This window comes from Oryzias latipes, chromosome 14, assembly GCF_053564925.1.
Source record: "Oryzias latipes strain Hd-rR chromosome 14, Olatipes_Hd-rR_3.1".
In the NCBI taxonomy this organism is placed as follows: Eukaryota; Metazoa; Chordata; class Actinopteri; order Beloniformes; family Adrianichthyidae; genus Oryzias; species Oryzias latipes.
The window spans coordinates 28,853,553-28,868,197 of record NC_136250.1 but is presented as its reverse complement, the minus strand read 5'-3'; the positions used below and the strand labels follow the sequence as shown (position 1 = coordinate 28,868,197).

Genomic DNA, 14,645 nt, shown 5'->3' with positions numbered 1-14,645 from the left:
ATATATATATATATATATATATATATATATATATATATATATATATAAAATAGGGGTGGAGTTATATACATTTGATTCTTCACATTCCCTTTCAAGCAACAAATCAAACTTTAGTTGACAACCAATATATTTGATGAATCTAATATGACATATGTACGTTTTCGAGCAAACACGTCTATGATTATGAGTAATTAAACTGTCAAGAAGGTGGCAACATCATTCATATTTTGCGCATATTTTTATGGATTTTGTAATCAATGTATTAGTATCTAAAATTGTTGTATCTGTGTTTTGTAATTTTTTTTATTCTAGCATTCAAGTTTTTTAATTGAATTTCTTATTTATTTTTACAACCTAACTGTAAATTTGTTAAGACTGTTTGTGTTTCTTCATAGAGAATCATACAACAGTGCAAAAGTCTCATTGAATCGTGTCTTTTTTTTGTCAAATAAAATGGGTTTGTCGCTTTCTTGGGACGGAAAGTTGCCAGGTTTGAATGTGGAAACAGCCATTCTTTACAAAACAACACGTTTTCCTACTTGAAATTAGATTAACTAAACTAAATCAAAAGTGTTTCATTTAGAAAACACCTCATTTAGATGATAAATCACATCTGATGCCAAATGTGATGCCTTATGAACATTTTATAGTGTAAAATGCTGGATAGTAGAGTCTATTTGTCTAATCTGTCTTACCCCATCGGGCATGGAGGAGGTTGTGTGGTCATGGGGGCTGCTTGGCACGCCCCCAGAGATCTCAGTGGAGTGAGATGATGGAAGAGCGGAGGATGTGGTGGTCTCTCCCACTCCCACCTCCTCATCCCTCTCCTCTTCCAGAGGGATGTGAGGAAGGCCCGGAGGCCTCCCCAGAACGGTCAAAGCTACATAGGAACCCGCTGCCGGCAGAAGGGAGCAAAGGGAGGTGACAACAGTAGAAAAACAAACTACAAAACTTCAGCAAAAACCTTCTTTTTTTTATTAACTATGCACATTTCTAACAAGCAAACTCACAAAAACTGTTAAAACTCATCGAGGATGTGAATGCTGGGAAAAGCATTAGACCTGCAATACTTACATTTGATCAGCTTTACGACCTCTATGTGGTTTGAATGTGTCACTAAAGTCCCGTTAACCTGCCAGAAGACAAGACGTCAGACTTTTCGGTGGGTTTTTTGAGAGAACTTAGAGGAAACAGTCATCTATAACTAGGGCTGTTTATTGGCAAAAGTCTGGCGATATGGTTTGCATCTCGATACACGTCAAAATACTATTTTTATCCCAAGACATCATCATTCTTTTCAAAGAGTTTGACTCTGAAAACTTTGTCTGAACATTAATACACATAAAAAAAATGGATTCAATATATTTTACTTAATAATCAGAGCATTAAGAACAACAACTGTATCTCACACACAAATAGCTTTTGCCCAAGCAGATTCCAACTGCTTTTGTTTTGATAAAATATGAAATACACATCCAACACAACAAAATATTTGTCAGTATAAAAAAAAAAGCGCTTTAACAAATAAGATTCTTCAAATATGATTTCGAAAATAAAGTGTTATTTATTTCCAACATTGCTTCAAGTCCCACTTTGATCTATTTTCAAAGTGTTCCCAGCGGTCTTTTCATTACAACGATGCCGTTTTTAGACACATTCCAAAAATCCTCTACCTATCCCCGTTGGTGAGAGCTTGGAGCAACGAGCTTTTTGCCCGCTCAGCATATTTACGTTGTCAAAAATATTATCGTGTTTTTTTTTAAACTGTATTTTTTCATCTGCTCCCGATTGACAATTTGAATGAAAAAATACCTAAAAATGCAATTTTTTTAGCAGAGAATTACTTTTATATGTCCTCCATCATCAAAAAAAGGCCACAAGAATATGGTTAAAAACACCAAAAACACAATTTTTCAGCGCGGGTAACAAACGGCTATCGGATTTAACGACTTAAGAAACAATGAATAATCTCTAACTTGAAAATTTGCCTATTTCAGGTTAAAGTGATCTGTATCAGTGTCACTGATGAGTGAATGAGGTTGGTTCTGGAGAGATCTTGTTTGACCAAGATATGAAAGACCCACACCAATGAAAATGGTGATTTTGGTGTTTTTTAAATGTTATTTGGGGATTTTTCTGATAATGGAGGACATATATAAAGAAAATTAAAATCAAAACTGCTTTTCTGAGTGTCTAATTTAGTCAAATTGTGGTGAATCGGGATCAGACGAAAAAATGTCGTTTAAAATGGTCATATTTGTGACGTAGAAATAACATCACATTGCTCCGCCCCTTTTTCGATGCATCCATGAATGTCTTTTTCCCCCACATCCAACCTGGAATCTGGATCAGAATTGTAGGGCTGGATAGCTCTGGTATTGCTCGCCATTTTTGTTGCACCGACAACATTAGATTGAGGGTCTGGGAGGATGTAAGCTGGCGGGAGAGGGTGTAAACAGAAAGCTCTCAGCAACAAGGAGTGAAAGGGAGGAGTGGGGTTTCTCTTTGCCAGTGGTCTCCAACGCTGTTCCTCGTGCCCTGCTTGCTTTACAGCTGGTCACCTGAATCAGGTGTGTTCAATGAGAAACGTGTTCACTCCATCCAGCTAATCAGCAATTATTGAAGTGGGGTTAGCTGCAAAACAAGCAGGGCGGTAGGCTGGAGACGCCTGCTCAACACCAACGTGTCAGGTTTTTGGATTTTGGCTAAAAACGGCATCATCACAATTTAAAGACCACTGGGAACTCTTTGAAAATAGATGAAAAAATAATCTTTAGACTTTAAGCAGTGTTGGTAATAAGGTGCACTTTATTTTCCTATATTTTTATGGTACGTTGTGATTCAGCGGCGTACAGCGTGAAGGCATTAAGCCAGACCTTGATGATCCGGTCTCCTGTCTGCACGCCGGCTCGCATCGCAGCTCCATCTGCAGGGGGGGGGGGGGGGGGAGCAGCAGCGTCAGAGATGTGGCTTTAAGAAGTGTGTTGTTCGTTTCCACACAGCCGTACCTTCTTTGACCAGCTGCACAAACACCGGATTGTCCCCACTTACTGTCAGCCCAAAGCCATTTTCATCCCTCTGGATGATCACACAGCGCTGGACCAGACCTGTCGTTTATCAGCAGATATGTCATTATGAGATTAAACACAAACAGGCTTTTTTCTTTTTTTTTTTTTTAAAGCATTTTGCATTAAAAACACGCTCATAGAGTCAGCACACTAAAAAAAAAAAGCACTCCTGTGATCAACTGTGGGAAAAATCCTCCACACAGGAAATGACAGATGAACAGAGTGAAACAGGAACTGCTTCATAGCAGCTGTCTGTTGGCTGAGAACTGGACTCACGGTGAACGATCTTTACACACAGCCTCAGTTCATGCAAACATTACGTAAAAAAATAATCAAAATTTTAATCTTTTTACTGTTTTATTGTTTGAATGGATGTAAAATGTGCTGGAATTATTACGTTTGATAGGCTTATTCATAAGTCTAAACACAAAAGTCTGCACAAGTTAGTCACAGTTTGAAATATTTGCATGTTTGGACGCCACTCATTAAAACCATTGACTGTATCTGAATACTAGAGCGTCTGAGCGTGACGTCAGCCATGGAAAATGGTTTACTTCCTGCTCCAACCAAATCAAGTCAATCATCGTGATATGAACGTCGCCACGTTGGAGCCAGACATCGGAAGTAAGCAGCGATTGGTCCGAGTCCGTTTGAGTTTCTATGGCAACCAAGGAGTCAGCTTGTTGGAATTCACACCCCTACCACTTGAAAGCGGTCTACACAAAATCTGTGAAACGTTTCGCACGACGGACGTGGGGGTCAGCAGGCTCCACCTACATTTCTTAAGGCATCTGTCAGTCAGTTTATAACTTGAACTACAGAAAAAGAAAATCATGAATAAAATGAGAGCATGTTAAAAAAAGTTATCAGAACAAGAATAGCTACTATGACAGATAGAAAGACTGAGTCATGGCTGTTTATTTCTCTATAGAAGTCTGTGGGATTTTGGCTTCTTGGATCCAGCAGGTACTTCCTGTTGGAATGCCAGGGGGGCGGGGTTACTCAGCCTACTTCTCATATACAATTTACCCACAATTAGCATTTTTGGGGAATATGTTTTACTTTAAAATAAGGGACTCTCCTGATTTTCTCTCCTTGATAGTGAAAGATTTCCTGTTTAAAACTAACTATTACAATGTCCCAATAGACAAGCAGTGATCAGCTGACTTCCTAAAAAAGACTAAATGCTGCTGCCCCGGCTGAAGAATATAACCTAACAAGGTTTAAGTAGACAGGAAGAGAGAATTGGCTCCATTTTCAACATAAAACACTCTCTGGTCCGGCATGAAATGTTCTTAAATAGAAACGCTTATGTTTTGAAACAAGAGGACTTCCAGACTCAGCAATCCAATTCTACTATATGCCCAGAAAGTTTCAGCATTCACTGTCTAATATTCATTACAGGACCATGATGGGACAATACTGTGAAGCTTCAGAAACATGATAGTCTATGTCTGCTGTTATCATAGAGTCTCTACATTCATGACTTCAAATCTCCAGTGAAACAGTGTTTTGTTTATTCAAAATCACTGTAACAGTCAAACACAGTGGTGGTAGTGTGATGGTCTGGGGTTGCTTTGCAGTTTCTGCATCTACAGTACACGGCTTGTTATGCTACGGACAAGCATGTGACGCACGTTCAATACCGTTCTTTAACACGCGTTCATGGTGTTCACACTGGACAAGCAGGGAGGGGCTTCTTCTTCTTCGTTCTCCTTATCTACTGTTTACTTGTGCATGTCAACCACCTACAGATGGAAGAGGCTTGGTGCGAAATGTTGAAACGGTGCAAATCTCGTGCTCCAGGTTTCTTTCTTTTACAGCTCTGGTCCGGTGCATGTAAGACTTGGTGTCAAACCGCAATTATTAATTTCTCCTTCATGATCGATTTTCAAACGGTTGGCTCTACCGTGAATTACAAGTGATGCCATCTCTATAGGTCAATACCAAATCCAAGTCCCTAAATGGCTGTAGCTCAACTGGTTTAAGTTTATACCTGTTTAATGGCTGCAAGTTTTGTACGTAAAGCCCAAAAATGGTCATGGAAAAGTTGCGTTCCAATGTGAGAGTTTTGAATTCAGAAGCCCATAACAGTATTTGTATGATCGTTTACTTTTCATTGGAAGTGGCTGCTTGAACATGCGTCTCCGAGGGCAGTGTGTGAACGTACATTTAAACTATAGGTGCAACCAAGAGAGTTGAGTTCCAAAAAACATTTTCAATGTCTTTCATGAGTTTATAACTCCAAACTCAAGAACAATCCAATCAAACCAAGAAAATCAACACTTTAGAGAGACAACGTCAAACATCTGGGAATGTGTGAGAACCCTCCAATATGACTGAGAGCAGATATCTCTGCACAGAACCAGTTTTCAAAAAGTTTACTGCATTTTTCCCATCAACGATAAAACAAAAATGCAAGAAAATAGGACCTTAAATGATCTACAATATAACTTTTGCTCTACTGCCTTACTTAAAAAAACAAACAAACATTTTTTAAGTATAAATTAACATTCTAAAACTTGGGGAAAAACATGGATCATGTTGAAATATCAGACTGTGCACTTGAGAATCTACACTAAACACAGTTTTTTTGGTAGCGATGTCCAGCCCGATCATTATCTACAAAAATATTTTATTAAACATAAAATGTAAGAAAAATAAATCACTTTTTGACCAAAAGAAAATCTTGAAAAAATACATTTACGTAAAACCGGTTAAATTTTAAAACTAAATAACAGTAAAATTGTGAATTCATAGAGAGAACATGTCTCAGTCATTAGACTACACCATGAGGATGCCGGTTGTGTAACAGCTGACCGTCTCGTTTGGGTCTTTGGCTCCATGAACACTCAATGAGACCCAGTCTAAAAATGACCCAGTACTCCCTTTCTTGAATTATCAGCCTTCAAACAATGACCACCACATAAAACAGGAAGTGTGGGCGGCATCATCCATTATTTATCATCTGGACATCCGCTGACTGCACTGGACATCCTCAAACACTGACCGCTGCTCCCAAAGGTCAAAGGGGTTTGAGGCAAACGCCTAAAAACATCTCATTTGTATTTTGATCTAAATTGGACGAATTTCTGTAAAATTCAGATCATTTCAGAGTCAGTAGGAGCTCTGTCTGCAAGAAAATGTATTTAAACAAACCTCAGAACGTTTGTTCTGAGAAGGGGTCTGCTGTACCCCAATAACACTTAGTGGGAATATTAATAATCACATGACCTAAAGATATGTCAACGTCTGGCAACTGAGAGTAAATTACCCAGAAATTAAAACCAATTACAGGATTAAGTCGAGTTTCCATGAAGAAATTCTGAGGAGCAGATTTAAATTAGGATAACATTTGTCTACAGCAACAACACTCATGTTGGGTGCAGAGACTGATCAGCTGAAGCCTTAGTCCCAACTGCCCCTATGGGGGGGATTTGGGCTGTCTGCAGGTGAAAAATGGACAAACCTGTGCGGGGCACCCCCCAAAACCTTTCAGACTCGTAGGGATCCTGTTAGGGCTGTGATACGTGCGCGCTCCTTGACTACAGTAGGACTGTTAGAAATGATAAAATTAGAAAATCAGAACGTAGTTCATGTGGACATCCTGCCAGCACCTTTATATCACGTGCACACCCCATGCATGCAGCATTTGCGCACAGTAAGGAGTCAGTACTTACACCTAACTGAAGTCTAGGGCCAGCCTCCTCCTGGTTTTCCAGAAACCCTGCCCTTTCTGCTGTTGATAACCTGGATCGGGTGTTTATAGCCAAAAAGGAGCTTCAATGGAAAGATGGTTGGAAAACATGGTGGACTTCGGCCCTGAAGGCCAAGATTCTGACCCCCCTGGTCTAGAGTGTGTCGTTAGGACGTCATACGACAGAATCGCTCGTACATCATAAGTGCGTGCAACTTAGATAACCCTGAAAAACACTTCGCAATACACTTGCCAACGCACGACAATGGTATGTTCCATTTTCATGACGTCCCTTGAGGTGGCCATACAAGCCTCAAGGTAAACATAATGCAACGTTCACACCGGGTTCAGAGAGGCACGTTCAAGCGACCACTTCCAATGAAAAGTCAACGCAAACCCGCGTATAAATGCGTTTTGGGCTTCCGCATTCAGAACTCTCGCATTCACGCATCACTATGCAAGTTTCTAAGTCTGTTTTCAGGTTCTACACATAAAATGTGCGCCAAGCGTTTGAAAATTGATAAGAAGAAATGAATAATTGCAGTTTGTACCCGAGTGTAATTCTCTCTTTTCATTGAACTCACGGGGCTGCTGGAGCCTATCCTGGCCATTTGTGGGCGAAGGCAGGGGGCACCCTGGACAGGTCGCCAGTCTGTCACAGGGTCACACATGTCACACACCCATGCACTCTCACATTCACACGTATGGACAATTTGGAGTGACCAATGAACCTATGAAGCATTTTTTTGGACAGTGGAAGGAAGCCGGAGTCCATGGAGAAAACCCATGCATGCACGGGGAGAACATGCAAACTCCACACAGAACGGTCCCCCATTGATATTCTGTTCCAGGTCCCCCAGCCGGGATTTGAACCAGGGGACTTCTTGCTGTGAGGCAAGAGCGCTAACCACGGCGCCACCATGCAGCCCCGGAATAGAACTGTGAAAAAAAAGGCCTGGAGCAAAATTTACCAGATTTGACATTTTAAGCCAAGCCTTCTATGACTGTAGATACATGCGCTGGATTGGGTAAAGACAGTCCAGTGTGAACACCTTATGCTATAAGTGGGTTCAAGAATGCACGTTATGGGTGTTGTTGAGCGTGCATTGGAGTGTAGCAGAAGACGCACCTTAAGATAAAGCCACTCCTATGTATGACTCTCCACTGCAAAAATCCATTGCACCTGCAACCCTTACGGGAGCGTGTGACTAACCCTTAAGCTTTGGTTTTAACTCTCAGAAAAGTTAATCATAGAAAGACACTGAAATTGTAAAACTTTCCAGACAAGTCTTAACCTGCAGAAACGCGGATCTGTCTGATCTTCTTCACCCTCTGAAGTTCATTTGGGAAGTCAGTCACTTCGTTGATACTCCTCAAACACATCCACCACCCAAACAAACCCCATGAGAAACATCTGCCTGATCCAAAACTCTTCGGGGGTACTGCCATTCGCTGTTGGCCCATTTGGAGCTAACTTTCCTTCCATGCACTTTAAAGGACCATCTCAGAGAGCTGCGTGGGTTACCGGCTGTCTTTTGGGCTCTATGAAGCACCTCGAGACACCAGGGTGAACAAAAGGGCAGGAAGGATTAATGTCAACCCTGTAACCAAGGCGACCACCCTAACAACTTGTTTCTGGGTGCTGCCTTTAACTACTCCCGCAACATGCCTTTGTGTGAGGTAAAGACGATGGCATCATTCAAAAAGTCAAGCTTTATTAAGGTCAAAGAAGAGGACGATTGGAGCTGAAACAAAGCGGTGTGCAACTCACCTGTGGGATCAAACTCGTGTTTGAGGGAGATGGAGGAATTCTCTCTCTTTGGTTTCTTGTCTGTGAGCTCCTTGTTGAGGATGTTTGGAGTCCTGAGGAGATAGAAAGACCCAGTGAGACTCCAACCAACCGCTCCAGCGTAAAAATATAACTTTGACCGATAACACTTCAAATCTAGAACCCACAAAGTTGGATTTATAGTATAAGTTGCTTTAGGATTGAATGGTTAAATAGCTAAACACCCGGTAACTTGGAAGCATCCAAATTAACCCAGAACTTCCTAACCACTAAAGAGGATGTATAGTGCAGGACTGTCAAGATTTTAATCCTATGTTCAAATATCCAAATATTCAAATAAATATATAAAGAAACTGTAATTTCACAATATGAAGATAAGAGGAGTTAAGGATCAACAGGTGTTTGAATAATTCCAAATACATGTGTGAACTTTAATGCGATGAAATAATCAAAGCTCTTTTAATTACAACCAATGACTATTCCGTTGTCTGGGTGAATACTCGATTCTGATTGGCTGCTGGGTGTGCATTAAAAAGTGGTAACCGCATGCCCCAAAAAGAAGTTCCGGTCACTTATCTTAAATCTTCTGTATCACTGCACCACTGCTTCTTTAAAACAACCTTTAGCTTCATCATCTGGACAAAACAACGGGTAAGATGAGAACTTTCTCTCTGAACTGATGCTTTATTCAATCCATCGGGACGATCAACACATATATATCACTGCAGTGGTGGTGCGGCACTTTTTCGCGTTACCATGACAAGGCGCCGCACCACCTAACAAATAGTCCGCTTTTTGTGAAAAAAGTGATCCAAACCGAAAAAATAACAAGAATAAAGGACTAAAAACTGGTTGACTACAAAATTATTACAAAAACTATGTAAAACTATAAAATTCCTATTCCTTTTCAAGCAATAAATCAAACTCTACTTGACTTTTTTTATTCTACAAGTTTCAAGTGCACAAACATATTGAACTGTATTAAACAAAAAGGATCCTCCTCCATGGACAAGAAACCATTGGTTAAAATTCATTTAATTTTTACGGTTATTAGTTACTGCCTGCCAGTTCTTACTGGAAATAGTTTCTATCCATTTATGCCCAAACTTTAACCTGTTGTTGACAGACAGTCTTCCTTGATCCTCCATCTTTTACAGATAGGTTTGGACAGTACACAACACATGCAACCAGAAAAAAAAGGTCAACAGCAACAGATTTGTTCCTCAGAGTCTGATCTAGTCAATGCTGAGTTTTTGTTATATTCCAGCTGAAACATAAAAAGACATAAAAGTACAATTTGCAGAGGAAATGTTGAGGCTTCAATCATCATTGCTGAGCCGGACATTAGACCATCTATTGTTAACTTCTTAAATGGCCTATATCATGCAAAATCAACTTTTTTTTAAAGCTTTTAAGTGCATTATAATGTAAATTTCTTACAAGAAAGAACCCCAAAGCGGTTTTTGGATCCATTTAGGCATTTCTGAGCTTTCTTTTATAACCTGCTCTCTGAGCACTAACCCCTCCCAAACCATTAAATCAAGTGGGTCCTCACGTTGTGACATCACAAAGTGAAGAACAGCCCCTTCCAGGAAGAGTCTGTGCCGCCCTGCCAATACCACCCCCCAGGCTAACAGACACACCCACTTTCTCCTTGGAGCTAGCGTTGATCGGCTAAACGCTTTCATTTCATGTACACAACACGCACATCCGTCTGTTTTTGTTTATTTTCGTGGGCGAAATGTGGACACGCAGTTTAGGCCGGCTCTAGGTTGATGTCATGAAATGGGCGGCACCCACAGAGAGCGAAAGGCGGAGCCTCAGAGATCAAGTCGTCTTACTTTCCTGGTAGGAAAAGGAACTGTGAAAGTAACTCATATTTCAGCAAAAAAATCGTTCTTTAGTGAGCCAAAGGTAACATATTATAATATAAATGGATATAATTTACTCTGAAAGGCTTAAAAATAGCATGATATAGATCCTTTAACACAAATTTCCAGTGTAAACACCCCCAGTTGCATGCAGGCACTCCCACTCTCCTGCTGATTTAACTTGAACATCCCTTTTGGGAACTGGACTTAAAGATGGCAGTTCATGTATAAAAAGTAGCTTCCCTCTTCTCGCCTCCCTCTTTCTGCTCCTCCTCCTTCGCGTTCCACTAGAGGGGATTTTGTTTGTGCTGCTGTTCTTCCATGGACAATGGGGGCCCTGGGCTTTTAACAATGGCTCCCACGTCAGAGCCAGCTTACTATACGACAGTTTTGTGGGACACATTCCCGGAAAAAGAGACTGGGGCTTCTGGCTTGGCTTCAGCTTCCTGAATGTGGGAGAAGGCCCGAAAAAGAAACAAGAAGACTGAAGGAGGCGGAGGAGGAGGAGGAAGGAGGAGGAAGGAGGAAGGAGGTGTCGGTGAAGGAAAGCAGTGGAAATGTCAAACTGAGAATTAGAGGGAACTATCTCCTCTGTATGGAAGAGGAGGAGTATTTTGTGAGAAGAGAGTTTTCATTTATGAGGAAAATTGGCAGCAAAACCAGAAACGTAAAGGACTGTTACCGGATATTAGGAACTTTTTATAATATTTTTTTAGTTTAAGCTTTCCTTTTCAAAATTAAAGAAAATATTGGCCTTTACTTGGAATTATTAACCGCTTTATTTCCCTTTGACAATGTTGTTGTTTCACACGATGAAGCTTGAAAAGTCCAAAGACTCTGATGCTACAGACACAACGTTCAAAAACACTCTAAACATGGCATCTTAAACACGCATTTAGCCCATGGTGTTCACACTGGACAAGCAGGGAGGGGCTTCTTCTTCTTCTTCTTTTTCTGCTGTTTACTTGTGCATGTCCACCACCTACAGTTGGAAGACATTTGTTGTGATTGGTCAAAGTTCAACTGGTTAAATTTATAACGCTTGTTCATGGCTGCGCGTTTTATATGTGGAGCCTGTAAACGGTCTTAAAATCTGCACAGCTACGTGTGAACAAGAGTTTTGAACATGGAGGCGGAAAACATGCGTTTACATAGATTTTTTTATTGGAAACGGCGCTTAAACACGCGATGCAGAGGGCGGCGTGAACGTAGCTTTATGTTTAAAAACGAACAACTCTCACAACCATAAAGACAGAATACTCAGTGTCAATGGCAAAAAGACATACAGAGGCAAGCGTGTGATGTGATTCTTTGGTCAAACCTGATGCGATATCAAAACCTATGGCAATCTTTAAAGTAAGTGACTATTCTCAGTGTAATTTGTACAATACGCGCGACCAGTGCTGAACTTGTTTCTTGGCCGCTTAATACAGACACACTTAAAATATTCGCTGTGCTACTGTGTAACCATTTCTGTTTCTCAACAGTTACTTCCTAAAATATGTGCAACCAATAACAAACCTTTAAGCCTTGGACGCATTTCAAATAAATGCGGTTGATGCAGCAATGTGCATCCTGGTCAACAAAAACCATTTGGAGTCACTTTTTCACCTGTTTGCTGCATCGTGACATCCACTAATCGAAGCTTTTTCCATTCGTCCCCTTTTTTATTTCTCGTCTCTGATTACGTGGCAAACACATAATGTCAATGCGGTTTGACCCATACGAGTGCCGCGGTCTTTTGGGTTGTCTGGGCCCGTGGAAGAGTCGTAGAGAGGAACAGTCGCATCGCAACCCTTGTGCTATCCAAGGCACTTTAACATTGGACAAGACAGTGCGCTAAACCTTTTTTCTTCAATGATTCGTGATATTCACTGATGTCCATGGATTACATGAAATCCTGGTAGTGTCATGGTAGGGATAACGCATCAATGTAAAGGTTTAAGGGGAGCGAAGGTGTGTCTTGCAGTTTCTTTGAACGTTGTAGGGTCACCTCCAAACATCATAAAAGTGGAACATACCACTGTCGTGTGTGTGGGAAATCCGTCAGGGAATAGGCTACTGGAAGTTGCACGCACTTATAATGTATGGGTGATGCTGTCGTCGTTAGTAAGGCATGAGTACTGGCCCCTTATTCACAAATCCTGCACACACGATGTGTGCACGTGATATGAAAGTGCCTGTAGGACGTCCACACAAACTACACTCCGATTGTCAAACTTGGTCATTTCTAACAGTCACGCTGCACACAAGGACCGTGCACTTATGCTTATGCATCCCTCCAGGATGTGGAGGGGTTAAAAACATGAAATAACGTTACGACACACCTGCATCTCGCCTACTTCACCTTTACTTGCCCTTACATGTTGTATAAATGTTCACTACAGCCCGCAGAAAAATGTGAACACGTGAACAAACATTCATCAGTCTACGATTTTTGATTATTTCTAACCTTTATCCACCCTTCAGGGCAGTTGTGACTATAAAGTGAGATGGATGCACTACACCTGAAAGGTTACACATCCTGCCTGTTTACAGATTTCACCCTAATGTTTGTTGTTCTTCAGTGTAAAGTCTAGAGAATCCTTTTTCCACACGTTGTTATGAAGCCAGGTGTGCTTTTGCAGGCAGCAAAAAACTACCACAAACTTTTCAAGTGTTGACCTTAGCAATAAAACGTATAATTTCTCTTAGAATAAAAGAGTGTCTCTCTGAATTCGGGAACTGGATGGGTATTCTCACTGATATACTTCCAGACGAGCAGCTGCTTCTTGCATTCTTCTGTTGTTAAATCCTGTGACTGTTTGCCAAGCTACCAGCTGTGCAGTGATATAACCAACATGTGGATCACTTATTTCATGGATGCATGATGCTTTACCAAACTAAAGGAGTTTTCTGTTTCTCAGAAGCCTTTTAAAACGCAGTAAGGACATGCTTGAACAGATACAGTCTGTTATGACGCTTCCAGGACCTCCAGGGTGGAAGGAGTTCAAAGATCTCGCTCAGATAGCAGCTGGGTCTCTTTGTGTTTCTGTCAGGACTGACGAAGCCTTTTGGACGAGGAGCAGAGTTCATTCAAGAACCAGGAACAAGTCCTGGAGATTTCTACTTGAGCTCCCCGGATTATCATGCATCCAATGATTGAGAACCCAGACAAAGAGTCGAATCTGGTGTGTGTCCTCTGCAGAGGAACAGTGTTCTTTGGCAAATTATTGGCCTAGCAGACACTTTATCGTGAATTCCAACAATAAATTAAATATTTTTGGTCTTGCAAATTCTGCAGGACTGAGTTTTTTTCTTGCTTTTTCTGTAAGATGTCAACAATACCATAGCATTCCTCTCACAGGATAACACCAATAAGGGACTATGGTGTTGGAAAACTGAAAGTCATACGAGCTAAAACTCTAAAATTTAGCACTTTCTATTACAGTCTATTTGACTACGAGGTGATAAGCAATCATCTATTAGAACAGTCATAAACAGATGGAACATTGACTGTATATATAAACTGGACTGAGTGAGTGCGCCGTCATCCGTAGTAAATGGTTTACTTCCAGCTCCAACCAAATGAAGTCAATTCAGTTGCCATTTTTTCGCGATACAAACACTGCCATGTTGGAGCCAGACATTGTCAGTAAGCAGTGATTGACCTGATTAAGTCTGAGCCTATGTTTCTATGGCAACCGCTCTCTGATTATTCTGACAAATAGAAAGACTGAGTAACAGTTGTTTATAAATAAACAGCAATAGAGAAATTTCTCTATTCAACTCTATGGGATTTTGGCTTCTTGGAGCCACCGGGTACTTCCTGTTTGGAACACCGGGGGGAGTCAGTCCAGTTCCCATATACAGTCATATCCATCCCCCTGCAGACAAATAGATCCACGTACATCTTTGTTTACCTCGTCTGAGCTGGAATTTGGATCTAAACTTTACGGCGGGAAAGCCACAATATTGCTCTGCATTTTGTTGTACCGCTAATGTTGGGTTGGGGTTGTAAGGGGCTGTAAGCTAGCGGGAGAGCATTAAAACAAAAGGATGATGGGAAGGCTTCCTCTGCACCAACAGTCCAGCCCCAAATACTGAGGTGAATTCCTAATAAACGTCTACCGCTCTGCAGAAAGTATGTCCTAGAAAGACCCCTGTGAATGCTCGGATAGTAAATGAGAAAATGATTGGAGTGGGACTTTCAAACTAATAAACAGAAAACTTGGTCTTCT

At 41.0% G+C, this 14,645-nt stretch overlaps 1 protein-coding gene across 1 annotated transcript in view; it reads right to left on the bottom strand.

The window, feature by feature from the left end:
• arhgef12b (Rho guanine nucleotide exchange factor (GEF) 12b) overlaps positions 1–14,645 on the bottom strand; it is a 45,806-nt gene that overhangs the window by 25,219 nt on the left and 5,942 nt on the right. The window contains exons 2-6 of the mRNA XM_023962128.2: positions 8,537–8,628; positions 3,009–3,107; positions 2,877–2,926; positions 1,075–1,132; positions 696–895 (exon numbers count right to left, since the gene is read on the bottom strand). Of these exons, the coding sequence (XP_023817896.1) occupies positions 696–895; positions 1,075–1,132; positions 2,877–2,926; positions 3,009–3,107; positions 8,537–8,628 (499 nt within the window). The remainder of the gene's footprint in view (positions 1–695; positions 896–1,074; positions 1,133–2,876; positions 2,927–3,008; positions 3,108–8,536; positions 8,629–14,645) is intronic.